The sequence below is a fragment of the Stomoxys calcitrans genome, chromosome 2 (genome assembly GCF_963082655.1).
Source record: "Stomoxys calcitrans chromosome 2, idStoCalc2.1, whole genome shotgun sequence".
Lineage (NCBI taxonomy): Eukaryota > Metazoa > Arthropoda > Insecta > Diptera > Muscidae > Stomoxys > Stomoxys calcitrans.
In genome coordinates this window covers 90,146,609-90,166,162 of record NC_081553.1, presented here as the reverse complement: position 1 = coordinate 90,166,162, position 19,554 = coordinate 90,146,609, and the positions used below count along the sequence as shown (strand labels likewise).

The window sequence follows — 19,554 nt, the reverse complement described above, 5'->3', positions numbered from 1 at the left end:
AAAATTTGTAGGAAAGTAAGAACAACCTTTACTCTCTTTTGCTATTGGGTTGTCCAAAAAGTAATTGTCGGTAATATAGTAGTAATATAGTTGGCGTTGACAAATTTTTTCAACGGCTTGTGACTCTGTAATTGCATTCTTTCTTGTGTCAGTTATCAGCTGTTACTTTTAGCTTGCTTTAGAAAAAAAGTGCGCGAAATTTTGTTTATATTTGTTTGTTTGGCGTCAATTTTAATATGGGTACCACATGTATTGAAAGAAATTCATTTAACAAACCGAATCAACGCTTGTGATATGCACCTTAAACGCAATGAATTCGATCCGTTTTTAAAACGAATCATAACTGGAGATGAAAAATGGATTGTTTACAACAACGTTAGTTGGACCATCATGGTCCAAGCATGGTGAACCAGCTCAAACCACTTCAAAGGCTGATATCCACCAAAAGAAGGTTATGCTGTCTGTTTGGTGGGATTGGAAGGGTGTGGTATATTTTGAGCTGCTTCCAAGGAACCAAACGATTAATTCGGATGTTTACTGTCCACAATTGGACAAATTGAATACAGCCATCAAGGAGAAGCGACCAGAATTGGTCAATCGTAAAGGTGTCATATTCCACCGCACACATCTTTGGTCACTCGCCAAAAACTGAGTGAGCTTGGCTGGGAACTTTTGATGCATCCACCATATAGCCCTGACCTTGCACCATCAGACTACCATTTATTCCGATCTTTGCAGAACTCCTTAAATGGTAAAACTTTCGGCAATGATGAGGCTATAAAATCGCACTTGGTTCAGTTTTTTGCAGATAAAGGCTAGAAGTTCTATGAGCGTAGAATACTGAATTTGCCAGGAAGATGGCAAAAGGTTATTGAACAAAATGACAATTATATATTTGATTAAAGTTCATTCTAAGTTTTATTAAAAATGCATTTACTTTCTTTTAAAAAATCCGCAATTACTTTTTAGGCAACCCAATATTTATTTGAATTAAACAGCTGAATTTTACAAAACAGCTGTTTTATGCTTCAAAATTCTACCGGGAAAAAAATTTCTGGTAGAAATTTGTAAGCTCTCAATTACCAAACATTCAAAATTGTGATTGCTCTCACGCACTCTTCCGCTCTCTTCTGCCGTTTCTATTGAAAATAGAACACAAAAACTCTTGTCTTAAAAAACAAGTAAGACAAGAGAAATGTGTTTTTTGCTTTGTAATAGCATTTTACTGGTTTCCTAGATTGCGATTTCGTTTGAAACCACCCAAAATCGTTGGTAGGATTTGTCATAATGGTATGTCTTCTAGGTTAAAACTATGCTCTTAAGAGAAAATTACTCCAATTCATATGTTCCTACGAAATGAAGGCATCCAACTATTACAAGAAAACACACTAGCCCAACTGCTGCTCTGATGTTACACTGTTTTCGGCGTGACTCCCGTCCCGTTATAACTTAGAGTACCAGTTGATATCTGAAAGGGGTGTCCGCCCCCCTTATCCTAATTTTCAGAAACGCTAGATCTCGGAAATGGGTGGTGCGATTTAAGCCAAATTTTGTGGGCTCTCTTATAGTAAACTAAAAACAAAAATTTGGTATCCAAATTTCGGATGGGGTACCTAGGGGGCCCCGCCCCACCCCCAAATTTTACCAAATATATATATAGAACAATCACGACAATATAGGATTTAAATGAAAGGTATTTAAGATTGTCGGACTAAGTGTTTGGAAGACCACCCCAATCCCCAAAACACCCCTAAATTGGACATATTTACCGACCATGGCAATATGGGACTCAAATGAAAGCTATTTGCGTGTAAAATACGAATCTGATATCCAAATGTGTGACCAAGTGTTTGGGGGCCGCCCATCCACGAGAACATCCCCCAAAGAGGACAAATTTACGACCATAGCAATATGGGGCTCAAATGAAAGGTCTTTGGAAGTAAAGCTCAAATCAAATATCAATATTCGGGAAAAGTGTCTATGGAGCCACCCCACCCCCTTAATACCACCCAAATAGGAAGTATTTACTGACCATTGCAATATGGGACTCAAATGAAAGCTATTTGCGAGTATAATACGAATCTGATATCCAAATGTGAGACCAAGTGTTTGAGGGCCGCCCATCCCCGAGAACATCCCCTAAAGAGGACAAATTTAGGACCATAGCAATATGGGGCTCAAATAAAAGGTCTTTCAAAGTAAAGCACAAATCTGATATCAATATTCGGGAAAAGTGCCTATGGAGCCACCCCACCCACCACCCTTAACATCACCCAAATAGGAAGTATTTGCTGACCATTGCAATATGGGACTCAAATGAAAGCTATTTGAGAGTAAAATACGATTCTGATATCCAAATGTGGGACCAAGTGTTTGAGGGCCGCCCATCCCCGTGAACATCCCCCAAAGAGGACAAATTTACGACCATAGCAATATGGAGCTCAAATGAAAGGTCTTTGCAAATAAAGCACAAATCTGATATCAACAAACGGGAAAAGTGTCTATGGAGCCACCCCACCCACCACCCTTAACATCACCCAAATAGGAAGTATTTGCTGACCATTGCAATATGAGGCTCAAATTAGATGTTTTTTAGAGTAGAACACGAATCTGATATATATTTTCAAAGCCAAGTCATTGAATGGCCGCCACCTCCCCCAAATCTCCCCCCCAAACCGGTAATGTTTGCCGACAATGGAAAAATGGGGCTCAAGTGATTGGTATTTGAGAGTAGACCATGAATCTAATGTTAACATTAGGGACTAATTATTTAGGGGCGTCCCACCACCATAACAACCCCCAAATAGGACGTATTTGCTCACCAAGACAATTTCGGTTTTCAACAGTGGTGCTCGATATTCATGGTTTTTAGGGTTCATATCCCAAACCGGACATATTTGCTGGCTTTAAGGATTTAAATGAATGGTATTTGATAAAGGATTTAAATGAATGGTATTTGAGACTAGAAAACGAATTTGATATCCAATTTTGAGGCCAATGCCATTATAGGGTTCAAATAAATAATATATAGGTATATGAGAATCGAGCACGTTGCTGATATATTTTCAGGGCTTAGTGTTTGGGCGAACATCCCACTCCCCAAAACACCCCTAAATCGGGCATATTTACCGACAATGTCAATGTAGAGCTTAAATGAAAGGTATTTGGGGAGCATAGCAAGAATTGATACCCACTTTCGAGACCAATTTTCTGGGGATCTACCCCTTTCGCAATAAGGAGCTCAAATAAGGGTATTTAGGACTAGAATGCGAATTTGATAGCCAAATGTAGGACCATGTATTTAGGGCATCATCCCTTCCCCAAAACATCCCCAAAAGGGTAAAAATTTTTCGACCATGTCAATATGTGGCTCAATTGAAAGGTCATATCTCAAATATATGAAAACGAATGTGATAACCAATTTTGGGGCCATGTGTTTGGGGGACCATGCCATTATGTGGCTCAAATGAAAGGTCATATCTCAAATATATGAAAACGAATTTGATAACCAATTTTGGGTCCATGTGTTTGGGGGACGCCTAATGCTGTAAACTCCCCTTAAACCAATGGAAATATGGGGTTTAAATTAATGATATTTGAGAGTAGAGCATGATGCTGATATTTTTTCAGAGCTAAGTGTCTGGGAGACCTCTTCAACCCAGAAAACACCCCTAAATTGAATATAATTGAGAAAAATTTCCAACCATGGCAGAAAGGTATTTGGGAGTAGTGCACGAAATTTGTACCCACTTTCGGGACCGTATTTCTGGGGGTCCACACCACCCCCTTAACCCACCAACTACCACCTTGGGGTCCTTCTCAGTATCCATATAGAAGTCTTTTAAGAATGAGGCACATCTAACATTCAAACTTAAATGACCTTAAACCCTCTGAGCGAATTCAGACACCAATATAGATTATATGGGATTCAGATAAGGCATTTATATTGTTATACTGTTGCTCGAGCGATATACACCTACTATTTTCGTAGCTTGGTATTCCATTAAAAGCTCTTTTATTGTCTAAAGTGAATATTCAAAGGATAATTTTGTTCCAGCGGAGCGGGCCCGGTTCAGCTAGAAATAAATAAAAACAGATTACCCTATGGTCTGCAACCGGACAATATCCGATTATTGTAAATTTTGTTTGTTTAAAAACAAAAATATTACCAATATCGATTAAAAAATTGCTAAATCACTTCCATTGCTCAGCACTCTCAAAATTCTTCCTTCTCTCAATTTTCTTTGTTTATTTCTAATCTTTACACCTATCGCATTTGGAAAGAGTCGGAAAACACATCTTCAGTATTGAACATCTGTGTATAGATGTGCGTGCCATCGTCCCTTTTAAGAGGCATCACGTACAAAGATTAGAAATAAACGAAGAAAATTAAGAGAAGAGAGAATTTCAACATAACTGTGTATGAACAATGAATGAGTTTTCAATGGATTGTGGACACTTTTTTGCTTTTAAACTTTAAATTATTTTTACAAAACACGTTTAACTCTCTTGTTAGCTTCTTTTTGTTAATTAGATTGTATTTTTCTGCCGATTTTATATTCATCCAATTCCATTTGCTCCGCTCTTAGATGACTTTTAATGAATGAAACAAAAGAAAACGTCATATTTCTAATCGTTGTTCGTGGTTGCCGTTTGTTTGAGAGAATGAAAATGTCTGTTAATACCATAAACAAAAACAACGAGAAGTGATCATCCGTCGAATGGTAATGTCGCAGAAAGTCTATGGTCAGCAATCGAAGGTTGTAACTTGCCCCGCATAATCTCGGAACAAGGCGGCATCAAAAAGGCCTGAACAGTTAAACAGAAATTATAATTTGTTTCCTTGGTTAATTAGCTCGGTTTCCCCATTTAGAAAATAATAATGTAAACCTCAATAAGTTTGACATGTTACATACTCTGTACTTATGTGTATTTCCGGTGGTTTTCCTGTAGCATTCTGTATAACCAAAAACATTTTGGTTACTATTTCTATAATATGCGCAGCCTGAACGACAATATCACCTTTTTTACGACCAAATTCGGACTGTGGAAATATAAAAAATTTAAATTTGTTAAAAAAATAAATAAAATTTAAATATTCAAATAAAAGATTGAAATAGAGATGTTATAATACCGTATATAATGGATTGGATGATGAATAACATCAATGGATTTAAAATACTTACCGCTCTTACATGGAAAACAGCAATATCATCTAAATAGGGACTTAAGGACATACGATAAATCTCCGCGGCTGGAACTCTGTATTTAATTTGCAATGTTCTTTGGTCCAATAATAGCAATGATGATGTTGATATGACCAATAAAATAGGCACAATCTTCAAAACAGAAAAATAAGAAAGAAATTCCTTATTGTTTTGGTTTCTATGGCGAATTTATCTTAGAAATACGAGGAATGCACAAGTTAAAATGAAAGAAAGGCGTCTGGGTGACAAGTGAAGACTGAGTTAAGGGAAACCATAAAGCGAAATCAACATAACGCATTCCAGAAAGAATTTTCAAACAAACTCTACGCGAAGATATCCAAGTAGATTCGCTTTTATTATACCCTCCACCATAGGATGGGGGTATACTAATTTCGTCATTCCGTTTGTAATTCCTTTAAATATGCATCTAAGACCCCATAAAGTATATATATTATTGATCGCCATGACATTTTTTTGGGTTGCCCAAAAAGTAATTGCGGATTTTTTAAAAGAAAGTAAATGCATTTTTAATAAAACTTAGAATGAACTTTAATCAAATATACTTATAACTGACAGAAGAAAGAATGCAATTACAGAGTCACAAGCTGTGAAAAAATTTGTCAACGCCGACTATATGAAAAATCCGCAATTACTTTTTGGGCAACCCAATAGATCGATCTAGCTTTGTCCGTCCGTCGGTCGAAAGCACGCTTACTTTCGAAAGAGTAAAGCTAGACGCTTCAAATTTTGGGATTGTAAATGGGCCAAATCGGCCCATGTTTTAATATAGCAGCCATATAAACCGATCTTGGGTCTTGACTTCTTAAGCTTCTATAGGGCGCAATTCTTATCCGATTTGGTGGAAATATTGCACGTGGTATTATGGTATCACTTCCGACAACTGTGCTAAGTATGGTCTAAATAGGTTGATAATCTGATATAGCTGCCATATAAACCCACCTTGGGGCTTGACGTCTAGAGCTCTAGAGGGCGCACTTCTTATCCGATTTGGCTGAAGTTTTGCAGGAAGTATTCTGGTATGACTCTCAACACCTGTGCTAAGCATGGTCTAAATCAGTCTATAATCTGATATAGCCGCCATGTAAACCAATCTCCCGATTAGACTTCTTGAACCTCTAGAGGGCGCAATTCCTATCCGATTTGACCGGAATTTTGCGTGACATGTTTCGTTATGACTTCCAACAACTATGCTAAGTATGGTTTAAATCGTTTTATAACCTGATATAGCTGCTATATAAACCGATCTTGGATCATGACTTCTTGAGCTTTTAAAGGGCGCTATTCGTATCCGATTTGGTCGAAGTTTTGCATGAAGTGTTTTTTTTTACTTACAACAACTGTGTTAAGTATGGTCTAAATCAGTCAGCTTCTAGAGGACGCAATTCTTATCCGTTTTGGTCAAAGTTTTGCATGAAGTTTTTTTATTTTCCAACTTCCAACAACTGTGTCAAGTATGGTCTAAATCAATCACTTCCAACAATTGTTCCAAGTATGGTCTAAATATAGGGCGCCCCGGTAGCCGTCTCCACTCTTACCGAACCATGGTCTAAATCGGTATATAACCTGATGTAGCTGTCATATAATCCGATCTCACAGTTTGATTCTTGAGCCTCTAGAGGGCGCAATTATTATTAGATTTGCTTGAAATTATCGAAGAACTTGACAAATGCGACTCATGGTGGAGGGTATATAAGATTCGGCCCGGCCGTACTTAGCACGCTTTTACTTGTTATCTTTTAGCCTCACGCGTATTTGTAGTGAACAATGTGGCTGAAGATTTGGTGGCAGATATCTTCAGATTTCTTGCAGCGAAATATCCCTTCTTATAACTAAATTCCACAAATGAATGGCGACCACACAGATAATTCGCGACCCAGCATTCCAGGTCCTCAAATAATTTGGCATGGCTGACCGGGTCGAATGTCTTCGATAGGTCCAGTGCCACGTGGACCGTCCTTCACATGACCTGGGCTGCTTGAAGCCAAGGCAAATGTGTGCGGTGATGGCATGCAAAGCTGTTGTTGTGTTATGCAGTCTTCGAAATCCATGTTGATGCTCGGCGAATGGAAATTCTTCTACGAGGCTCGGGAGGAGTAATGCCTCAAGCGTCTTAGCCACTGGTGAGAGAAGGGAGATCGGTCTGTACGACTCCCCCAAACTCGGGTCCTTTCCAGGCTTCAGTAGCGGGATCACTCTGCCCATTTTCCAGACATCGGGAACTATAAGAGTGTTCAAAGACAGGTTTAGGACAGTAGTAAGAACTCAACTACAGGTGAATCCAGATTCCTCAACATCAATGTAGAGATTCCGTCGGGGCCCAACGCCTTAGATTATTTGGCGCCACGGATGACATTCGTAACTTCGCCCACGGTAAATTGTGATGGCTGTTCATCGGCTCGGAGACCACGAATACGGCGAATGGCTTTTTTCCTTGCACTGTCACTCACGGGATGCTACATAAATTGACGGACGGTTGAACAACCTGGCGCATCTCTTCGGTTCAATCTCGGTTATTTCCCCAAAAGTGGCTGAGGTCCTGTCATCCCGTCTACCGGGGTTCGAGAGTGATTTAACAGTAGTCCACAGCTTGTCCCAAAATACTTGGCGTCACATTTGACAGCTCTTACAATACACCCCACATGCCACAATAAATGGCTACCGGGTGAATGTAGTCCTTCGAGAACGACCGCCCCCCCATTGCACCTGAAGATTTAGGGATAAGAAGTCGAAACACCGTAGAGTGAAACAGGGAGTTCCCCAAGGTGGGGTGATATCTCCGGCTCTGTTTAACCTCTAACTATCCTCCATCCCACCTCCTTCAGACGGCACAGAGATCGTATCATATGCGGACGATTGTACGATCATGGCATCAGGCCCCCACCCATTGATGACATCTGCGATAGGTTGAACGTCTACCTCAACGAGCTTGCCTCATATTTCGCTGCAAGAAATCTGAAGATATCCGCCACCAAATCTTCAGCCACACTGTTCACTACAAATACGCGTGAGGTGAATACTGAGCTGACTGTGATGATCGATGGAGAAATGATTCCGACCATCAAGTGTCCCAAAATACTTGGCGTCACATTTGACAGCTCCTACACTTTCTCCCCACATGCCACAGCAATCTGCAATAAAGTCAAAAGTAGAAACAAGGTCCTCAAGTCACTTGCTGGCAGCACTTGGGGTGCAAACAAAGAAACCTTATTGACCACGTACAAAGCAAATTGGCCGGTCTGTGGTAAGTTATGCAGCGCCAGTATGGTCTCGTCAACTTTGTGACACGCAGTGGAATAATATTCAGTCTGTCAGTGCCGCCCTCCGAACTGCGACGGGCTGTCTCCTCAGTTCTCATGTGGACCACCTCCATCAGGAGACAAAGATCCTACCAGTGCGAAGACATAACTACATGCTGTCTAAGCAATACCTTTTGGGCTGTTATCGCAGAAATCATCCAAATCGTCATCTTGTGGATAGATACCCACCGCCCAGAAGCCTTAAGGTAGATCTACACGATCTAGAGCGTGAGGTTCAGAGCATCAAGAGAGAACCTCTAGATCAAGCGGCATATCAAGCGGGTCTGAACAACGTTCATGCAGACACGGTAGCAGACGCGTTAATTGGCTACCGGGTGAATGTAGTCCTTGGAGAACGACCGCCACCCATTGCACCTGAAGAAATCGACCTCCCCCGGCAATCCAGAGTAGTTCTGGCTCAATTACGTTCCGGCAGATGCAGCCGCCTCAATTCCCATAGAGCTAGGATTGATGTCCCGATTGTAACCAGGGACCGCACGATACACGTCACCTGTTTAACTGCCCGGCCAGACCCACTCGACTCAGATCCAGATCCCTGTGGACGCACCCCATCTTAGTCGCAGAGTTCCTGTGTCTTGACACTCAACAGAATCAAGCAGACGAAAGATAGAACACAATAAACTGCGACAACAACAACATCGTTTAGCCAGGTGCCTCTTATACCTCACATAAGTGGCTACCGTTTTTTAAGACAGAATGTAGCGACATGAAGAATGCGTTTCAAAGATGTCGTTAAGTACGACCATTCGACTATCGTGCTGAAAATAACCGCAGTTGGAATACAAACAGGATAGCAGGCCATCACATGTTTGATGTGGTTTTCAAAATGGTATTTTAACGTACTGATTTAAGTTAGGTTCATGGACACCACGTGAACTAACCGACCAACTTCAGGGAAACCCCCCGTTGTTCGTGATTAATTTCGATTTCCGGTTATTGAGCCAAATTTTGTACCCAAACGTAAACATGATTTTGTTGACTATGCCACGTTTAATAAAATCTTTTTTGCCAACAAAAACAAAACAAATAACTTACCTTTCCACTTGACCTGGTAATTTTATTTATAATGTCAGCAAATACAACGTACTGATCATTTGTTTCCGTGCATATTCTCTTCCACATTGCATTTGGTCTTAGGCGCACATAGTCTCCAATAAAGGGGTGAGCAACACTAGAATAAAATGAGGTGGTATGATTCGCTGACACCCAAATCTACAGTCTCAATAGCGAATTACCTTCGAGGATAGGATGCTTTACGATCTTTAAATATAATACTGGCTGTAACTTTTTCACGCATGCGATTTCTCGATGTTTGATCAAAGGAACTGCGATACAAGTAGCACTTCCAACGATGATAAATGGCACGCAGTAGCCTTGAAGTTTCCGCCACAAATGACGGTGCAACTGGCCAATCCATTGAAAGGGGGCTTAAAGTATTTGGTGGTAACTTATGAGGTATTGTGAGCAAATATTGGCGAGTTTTGAATTGAATGTATGCCCGGGTTATAACATCAACAGCCCAATTGCCTCTTCGCTTGTATTTCACAGTGCGAAATTGTTGGCGATTCTGCAAGATAAAGTTTTTGTTTAAATAATTTTGCATTATTCTAAAAAACAGTGTATTGTTGCATACCTTCCATGTTCTCCAGTTTCGCGCTATAACAATCTGCCCTGTACGCATGCGTAAAAATTTACTCCTCTCCCTATGCATACGAAATGTTGTCTGTATAAGCGTTGCCAAATCATGCATGCGGCCTTTGCGAAACTGTTCCAATTCGTAAACGGTTCGGGGGCTGCGCACAAACACATTCTTTGTGCCTATGGTAAATTCAGCGGATGGTAATGGCAGATTACGTATGATGAGAGCAATGCCCTCCACACATGTTCCACCACGATAATGGGGCCATGTTTTAGCGCTTAAGAGTTTATAACGTAGAAAGAATTTAGCATGGAGCATGTGAAAACAATGACCTTGACGACAGAGATATACCAAAGGCATTAGGGACATATAACGGACCTGATGTTGGACCAAGGCCATATCAAATGTTCTCGACTGGCGACATTCATTTGGTTTTATGCAGAACACATAGCGGGAACAACGTGGCTTAATGATGGCTAGTAACGTATGTAGCTGAGTGCGTATATTGGAACTTAAAGTGGTGGGTTTCTTATTGGTTTGTCTACGAGGGTTCCCTTCGGGAAAGAGACTTTGTACAAGTGGCAGTTTACTTTGATATAAGCCTGAACTTAAGTACTTTGGCAGCACATCGGAGTTCTTCTCCAAGAATCGCTGCACAGAATACTGAACAACATTCGCGTAATGGCGTATTCGAAATGTCATTGAGTTTGGTTGAGCTATCATAAAACATGGATGACCTGCACAGCATTGCTGGATGCGTGTCAACAGCGCATCGTTTGTAGTCAGATGCGGTTCGTTGATTAAACTTAAAATACCATAGTTAGGTTTATCGATGAGTTCGCATATAGACTCGTTGTCAAAATAATCGATTCGTGACCATTCCAGACCTTCACGCACGTACAGCTCCTGCTCAACTCTTAGCATATTATGAACAAAATTTTGATGGATTTTCTCGGCGCTATAATTTATTGCAAATTGCTCGAATGAGTTATTCTCCAAAACTTCGAAACCATAAAAATCCAATAAAGCTAAATTCTTTTCTCGCTGCGTTGACTTGAGACTATCGTTAATTTTGTTCACCAGCCAGGTGAAGAGTCTTGAGTAAAGTGTGCGACACAAGGTATTACGTACAACTGAGGCCTGGCGGGCATCCAATTCGCATCCTACATAAAGAGAGATTGACAATATATGTATAATAAATGTTTGCAAAACAAGTTCTACAATTATTTGCTTAGAACTAATTTCAAATCATAACTTCCCAAAAACATCAAAACTCTTTCTGTGCGATTCTTCAGCCAAAAGGTATGAAATATGGCATTTTGGTCAAATAACTTGGGGACGTTTAGAGCCAATAGATTAATTTGTAGGCACGTGTCCTTTAACCTAACCTAAGATAGCGTTGTTGTTGTAACAGTGTGTTATGCTTTTTTATTTGCTGACTAAATAGCGAAATAATCACCGAGATTGGTGAGGTGGATGTTAAACCTATTGCATATGTCATAGACGTGGGGATCAACAGCCACTGTCTGTATATGGTACTATCTTGAAGCCGTGATAAGGTAAAACATAGAAAAAAGTAGAAGCTAAACAGTAGCGGAATGGAAAAGTCGATGCAGAAAATTTTGGGGTCTGAGCGCAATAAAACGACGAGTTATTTAACAAGTCAGGTTACTCAATGGATATGTCTGGTGAAATGGTGCAATAACCTATAATTATAATGGGGGTACAATCACGTCCAACGTACCACGTAAAGCCATCAATCTGCTCGACCTTTAACTAGGAGTGAATGAATAACACGTTATTCACATTCAATTCTTTATTTCCAAGGGAATATAGCGGAGAGGCAGGCTAATAAACTGAGAGAATTATCAGTTACGTGGCGGCCGGTTGTTCGTACCAGATTGATACGAAGTTCATCATAGGCAAGCGCTGCAGTCTCAGTACGCGTTTGTTCTTTTTCGTCATGGGAGAGGCACATTCTGAGTGACTTCTCTACAACCTCCTGGTTCGTGCCAGGATTGAAGAAAACCCCGAAGCCTGGTTCTTTTCGGTTTGCCAGAACCGCCTCCATTTTCGGTTTGTGTCGGTGGAGTGTAACCGGTGCATGGACTGGGTGCATTTCCAAAATGGCTCTGTCCTTACGCGAATATGGGAGTATAATCGCACTGGATATGTTGCAAGATGTTGTGTAAACATAGACAGCAGTGGGTCACAAGCGTCGTCGTCGTCGCCTCTGCATCCTCTTCGTCGGACAGTGTGATCATCGACCGACCACCCGACTTCATAACCTCAGAGCGAAGTTTATTATCAATCGGAAGAAGTCTGATTGGATCGGCTTCAGAGGGTAGACTAATCGCCGCTTTAGTGAGCGGAAACCCCTTGAAATATGCTAGTAGCTGAGAGGAAATTCCGGTATAACGCAGCAGCTGTTCGCTTTATACCAGCCGACCGAATACACTAAGTGAATTGGTCCAATTTCCCGGCAGGCAGTTGTACTCGCAGTCGAGAGTGATGGGATTCATTGCACTGACCTCACTTACCCCGGAATCAGCGAACTGAATCTGGAAATTAATAAGGTAGTCAACGATCATAGATGGAATATGTAGCTGGAACACTTGAAGCAATGTACGTTAGGTATCGGTTTAGGCAAACTGTGGTATACTGCGAAGACCCTCTCGAACCTCGGTAGAAGAGATGACAGAACCTCAGTCACTTTTGTGACTGTGACTGGCCCCAAGAGATGCGCCAGGTTTTTCAATCGTCAATTTATTGAGCATCTCGAGAGTGACAAGGCTAGGAGGAGAGTCATTCGTCATATCCGTGGTCTCCGAGCCGATGGTCAGCCGATTGGGCACAATTTACCGTGGACAAAGTTGCGAATGTAATCCGTGGCACCAAGTCATCTATGGCGTTGGGCCCCAACGGAATCTCTACATTGGTGCTGAAGAATCTGGATCTACCTGGAGTCGAGTACCTCCCTTCTCTCACCAGTAGCCAAGATGCTTGAGGTACCCCTCCTGAGCCTCGAGAATTTCCATTCGCCGAGGATCCCCATGGATTTCGAAGACAACAATGCACAACAACTGCTTTGCATGTAATCACTGCACACATTAGCTGTGGTTTCAATTAGCCCCGGTCATGTCAAAGGATGGACCTCGTGAAGTCGAAACACCGTAGATTGAAATAGGGTGTTCCCCAAGGCGGGATGATATCTCTGACATTGTTTCATCTCTGCAAATTTGCCCATAATCATTTCATTGAGGAAGAGGGGCCAGCTTCTCACATATCAATGAGGGCTAGGACCTATCGAAAGCATTCGACACGGTCAGGTATGTCAAACTATTTGAGGTCATCGCCAATACATCACTAGACGGGCCTAAAACGCTGGATCATGAATTATCAATGTGGTCGCCAGTCATTTGTGGAATTTAGTTAAAAAAAAGTCGAAACACCGTAGAGTGAAACAGGGAGTTCGCCAAGGCGGGATGATATCTCCGATATTGTTTAATCTCTGCAAATTTGTCCATGAACATTCCATTAAGGAACAGGGGCAAACTACTCACATATCAACAAGTGTTGTCCGATTCAAGTTTTAAGCTCAATGATAAGAGATCTCCATTTTATAGACGAGTCCGAACGGCTTACCGCAGTGCGACACCTCTTTGTGGAGAAGTTTTTACATGGCTGTCATACCAAATGATACAGTACCTCCCAAATGTCGCCAGCATTAGGAGGGGATAACCACCGCCGCAAATTTTCATAATGTGCTCGCCAGGATTCAAACCCAGGCATTTAGCATCATAGGCGGACATTCTAACACCTGTGCTACGGTAGCCTCTGTTTCAATCTCCTCTGTTCTCTATTCCACCCCCTCCAGACGGCATAGAGATTGTATCATATGCGGACGATTGTACGATCATGGCATCAGGCTTTCCATCTATTGTTGACATCTGCGATAAGTTAAACGCCTACCTCAACGAACTTGCAGCTTACTTCGCTGGATGACATCTGAAGATATGTAATTTTTGCCCATGAACATTCCACTGCAGTCCTATTCAAGTTTAAGCTCCTTTTATAGCCGCGTCCGCAGTGCGACACCTCTTTGGAGAGAAGTTTTACATGGCATAGTACCTCACAAATGTTGCCAGCATTAAGAGGAAAACCGCCAGAATTCGAACGCAGGCCTTCAGCCTCATAGGCGCACATGCTAACCTCTACGCTACGGTGGCCTGAAGACATATGCTACCAAATCTTCACCCACATTGCTTACTACATGCACGCATTGAACTGAATGTGATAGTCGATGGAGTAACGATTCCGACCATCAAGTGGACGAATGGTGTCATTTTTGACAGCTCTTACACATTTACCTCACATGCCACTGCAATTTGCGATAAGGTCAGAAATAGAAACCAGATCCTCAAGTCACTTGCCGACAGAACTTGGTGTGGTGATAAAGAAACCTTGTTAACCACGTGCGAAGCAATTAGCCGGTCAGTGTTAAGTTACGCAGCGCCACTGTGGTCTAGTCATCTATGTGGTACGAAGTGGAATAATATTCAGATGTGTCAGAATGCGGCTTTTCGAACTGCGACTTGCTGTCTCCTCCGTTTTCTACTGTACCGTCTTCACCAGGAGACAAAGATCCTACCCCTGTGAAGACAACTACATGCTGTCCAACCAATACCTTCTGGGCTGTTATCGCAGGGACTATCCAAATCATCATCTTGTGGATAGATATCCACCGCCCAGAAGCCTTAAGGGCGGTGCTACAAGAGAGAACCTCTAGACAACATTCATGCAGATGTGGTAAATAGCTACCGGCTGAATGTAGTCCTTGGAGAACGACCGCCAATTCAGACCTCCAAAGCATTGTTATTGAATGCTTCAACAGCAATTTCTGGCGTCCAAAGCCATTTACCACGCATTTTTATCTTAAAGTGTGGGAATAAAAAGAAGTCATTCGGGGCCAAGTCAGGACTGTTCGGCGGATTACCCATCAATTCGACGTTATGATGTTACAAAAAGGCGCTGGCTTGAGTTAATGTGTCTTCTCTTGCCTTCGTCTTCTCTGGTTCGATTTTCGAATTTCTCCCATGACTTCAGACAATCAAATTGTGATGTGCCACTCAAAATTGACTCAAGCGAAATAGCCACGTGACTAGTTTTGCCGAAGAAATAGGTGACCTTTGGCTTCGAAGTCCTTCATTCACAAACAACTTTCGTTGGATTTGGTTCGGCTTTGAAGAACCACACGCTCAATTGGTGTTTTGTTACACGCTTATAAGCATATATTCAAGATTCCCCAAATTGCAAAGATCTGGTAAACGTATATTGAAGCACCGCGGTCGTATTTTTTAAAAATTTCTTTGCTTTAATCGGCACGAGCTCTTATTTTTACCGATTGTGAGATTGTGCGGAAACCAGCAAGAACAAGGAGTCGATTATGAGTGGCAACTCAACTATGGTTGCATTGCCAAAAGATAAAATCATGAAATAAAAATTAGTATAAATTTGGAATTTTTTGTCAGTTTCATTCAATATCAATGTTTTGAACGTTCGTTATGCAATTCAATACAGAAACGGAAATTTCTTTAACTAATTTGCGCTTTGGCAACTCAACTGAAGTTGGGTTGCAATCCAAAAGTAGAAATAGAAATAGAAACAAGTTACACAAACCACTTGCCGGCAGCACTTAGGGAGCTGACAAAGAAACCATTTTGACCACGTACAAAGCAATTGGCCGGTCAGTGGTAACTTATACAGCGCCAGTGTGGTCTGGTCAGCTATGTGACACACAGTCGAATAATATTCAGCTCTGTCAGAATGTCGCTCTTCGAACTGCTTCTGGCTGTCTCCTCAGTTTTCACCTGGACCGACTCCATTAGGAGATAAATATCCTACCCTTGCGACGACATAACTCATGCTGTCTAAGCAATATCTTCTGGGCTTTTATCGCAGGGACCATGCAACTCATCATTTTGTGGATAGGTATCGACCGAGCTACAGCGCCACAAGAGAGAACCTCTAGATCAAGCGACATATCAAGCGGACCTTCGCAACATTAGTAGTAGATACGGTGGATAGCTACCGGATGAATGTTGTACGAGCCAACAGATTCTGCCGCCTCAACTCCTACAGAGCAAGGATTGCTCCCAACGAGCAGGATGAGTGTCCAGTTTGTGTCCTGGGACCACATGACACACGTTAACTGTTTAACTGCCCAGCCAGACCCACTCGACTCAGACTCAGAACCCTCTGGACGCACCCCAACGCAGTCGCAGAGTTCCTGGATCTGACTATTCAACAGAACCAAGCAGATGAGAGATAGAAATAGAAATTGACCTGGGTAAACCAGAGTAGTTCTGGCTCAGTTACGTACAGCAGATGCTGCCGTATCAACTTTTATAAAGCAAGGATTGATCCAAACGAGCAGAATGTGTGTTCCGATTGTGTCCTGGGCCCACACGACTCAGGTCACCTGTATAACTGCCCACCCAGAGCAATTCTACTCAGACCTAGATCCCTCCTGGATCTGAATATTCAACAGAACCAAGCAGATTATTTTTATTATTATTCGATTATGATTTCTATTACTTACCAACATCTTCAAAACTGCTGTTTGAGCTGCATGCTCTTGTAAGGCAATTTATTAAAATTTGAGCTTCCAAATTAAGCAAATGGGCTGTTTCTTGTACTTCTGCATAGGGAAATTTAAATAGTTTATATAAAAAATAAACTAAATAATAATGCAGAATAAAAACTTACCGTAAATATTTGATATTTGACAGCCTTCGGTACCGTCTATATTCGTAATGGGTACAAATATAAAATTACCTAACTTTAATACCACAGCAATAATACGAAAAATTGAATGTGTTTCATCGCATGATAGACCAAGAACATCCAAAGATTTCTGTTATACACGAATAGTTTTTAAAAATTAATATCCTTTCATTGTATATATATAACAAACCTACCCTGGTGTAGTGAAAGTTAGTGCGATCTTCTTCCAAGGCAGATGTGTTTCTTAAAATCTCATATTTTTCAACATTACGATACAACTTCAAAGATTCTGGAATATTCAAGAGTATTTTTGTTTATTTTTGTATTATTTGGGGGAAAAACTGCACGTCATATACTTAGTAATTGTAAATCGCCTCCAGATAATAATTGATAAAAAATGTGAAAATTTCTTTCCCCCAGGGATACATCGGTAACACGAGTCTAAAAAAACAATAAAAATGCTCAAATTAAAATATTTTAAATTATAATAAGAAGCAGTAGTTTGTTATCATAGACAAATATATAAAAACAACAAACCTTTTCCAACATATCTTAAGAAATGCATGAGGAAATAAAGAATTGTTTTTTATTATATTTAATATTAGCGTATAACTTAAATACATATAGTGAAATGAATTAGAAACAAATAAGAGAGTGCTAAGTTCAGCCGGGCCGAATCTTACATACCCTCCACCATGGATCGCATTTGTGGGGGCATTTTATCGCACCTCCTATGGGTGATCACCATAAATGACCTATTACGGATGCTGACTGAGGAGGGATTTGAACCCGTCTACGCTACGCAGACGATGTTATAATACTTCTCAGAGCTAAGGATCCGAACGAGCTACGCAGAAGGGCCGAAAGGGTCTTGTATATGGCATATGACTGGGATAGACCCAGAGGTCTTAATGTTCATCCACAGAAGACTGAAATATGCCTGTTCACGAGGAAGACGAAGGTGGGCCAATTTAACGCACCACGTTTCATCAATAAGACGATTTCGATATCTGACAAGTTCAAATACTTAGGTGTGATCTTGGACAGAAAACTGAATTGGAAGTGTCATATTGGGCATTATGTAGACGGGCCGGGGGCTCGAAATGAGGACTGAATCCGAGGATAGTTGACTTACTCTACAGGAGCGTGATTAGACCAATACTTACTTACGCCTCAGTAGTTTGGTGGACTGCTATGGAGAAAAAGTGAAACATAAGGACCATACAATAGGTTCAGAGAACATATTGTCTTGGCATAGGCGGAGCGATGAGGACCACGCCCACTAGGGCACTGGAAAATATTCTAGATATCCGACCAATTGACATACAGATTAAGTGTGAGGCAGCGGCAGTATGAGACTTAAGGCGATGGGAGAATGGATTGAGGATGGGAGCCGCTCATACCATTATACCGTTATAATCGGGGCGACGGTAGGAAAACCTGGAAGGAAGGGAAGAGGGTTCCGATCGGATACCTGAGATGAACCGTAAAGTCGAGTGCGAGGCACTGCAGCCATCGGCACAGTCTTGGATTGACGGAACCCTAGTATTACCACCTGGAATCCCATGGCAGCCGGTTGTATGTACCGGATTGACCCGATGAATTCCTTCATCGGCAAGGGCTGCCGCCTCAGTGTACCACACACTGCTACAACAACAACAACAACCACCTGGAAGATCATGTTACACGGTTGGATCAAAGCTAGAGGACAGAGTAGGCCTGGGGCTTTACATTGAGAACCCAGGGACTGATATCTGTTTTAGACTGCCTGACCGTTATACGGTCCTGCAGGCGAAGATCTGGGGGATCACGGAATGCGTGAAGTGGTGTGGCGCTAACGCGAGGACTGCGAGTGTGAAAATCTTTATCGACAGTAAAATAGCCATAATGGCAATAACAACCAGAACCAGGTCACGAACGGTCTTGCAGTGTAAGACGGAGATGAGGATGGCAAAATCCGGATCGTTTGGGTGCCGGTCATAACGGAGTAAGGGGAAATGAAAGGGCAGACGATTTGGCGGTGATGGCCAGAGGACTGCCGTCCATAAACTTGGTTAACCCAAAGCATTTCGGGTCGATGCAGTCCGAGTAAATTGAGTGGGCGACGAATGCGCATGCAACATTGTGGAACAGCGAAACGGTCGGTAGGACGGCGAAAATCCTATGGAGAGATCCAGATCGTGAGAAGACGAGGCTATTACTGAAAGGAAGAAAAAGTAGGTCAGTATAGCTATTGGTATCATTACGGGATACACAGAACTACGAGCTCATTTATGTAAAATCGCTGCGGCAAGAGATTGCATGTGTAGGGCATGCAGGGAAGATGATGAGACGTTGGAGCTGTTCCTTTGTCTTTGCCCGGCTTTCGCGTCTAACAGATACCGGCACTTAGATGGAGACACAATGCCAGAAATGAACCAAATTAGGCGGGGTGGTATTGAAAACAAATAAGGATTTTGTAAATAGCACGGAATTCCAAACTTAAAATTTTCTTTTTAGAGGTTACTTTATAGTTTTTAGGCCACCGTAGCGCAGAGGTTAGCATGTCCGCCTATGACGCTGAACGCCTGGGTTGGAATCCTGG

The 19,554-nt window shown here is 41.7% G+C and overlaps 1 protein-coding gene across 2 annotated transcripts in view; it reads right to left on the bottom strand.

Annotated features, from left to right (window-relative positions):
- The window catches only part of LOC106080838 (unconventional myosin-Ib), a 40,493-nt gene that overhangs the window by 8,596 nt on the left and 12,343 nt on the right, over positions 1–19,554 (bottom strand). Inside the window, exons 7-15 of one of the 2 annotated variants that reach the window (XM_013242429.2) lie at positions 17,508–17,521; positions 17,327–17,411; positions 17,165–17,259; positions 16,953–17,100; positions 16,786–16,884; positions 9,781–11,347; positions 9,581–9,716; positions 5,187–5,339; positions 4,917–5,044 (exon numbers count right to left, since the gene is read on the bottom strand). In XM_013242429.2, the coding sequence (XP_013097883.2) occupies positions 4,917–5,044; positions 5,187–5,339; positions 9,581–9,716; positions 9,781–11,347; positions 16,786–16,884; positions 16,953–17,100; positions 17,165–17,259; positions 17,327–17,411; positions 17,508–17,521 (2,425 nt within the window). Of the gene's footprint in view, positions 1–4,916; positions 5,045–5,186; positions 5,340–9,580; positions 9,717–9,780; positions 11,348–16,785; positions 16,885–16,952; positions 17,101–17,164; positions 17,260–17,326; positions 17,412–17,507; positions 17,522–19,554 lie in introns of those variants that run through there. The other variant, XM_059361828.1, reaches the window with a different exon arrangement.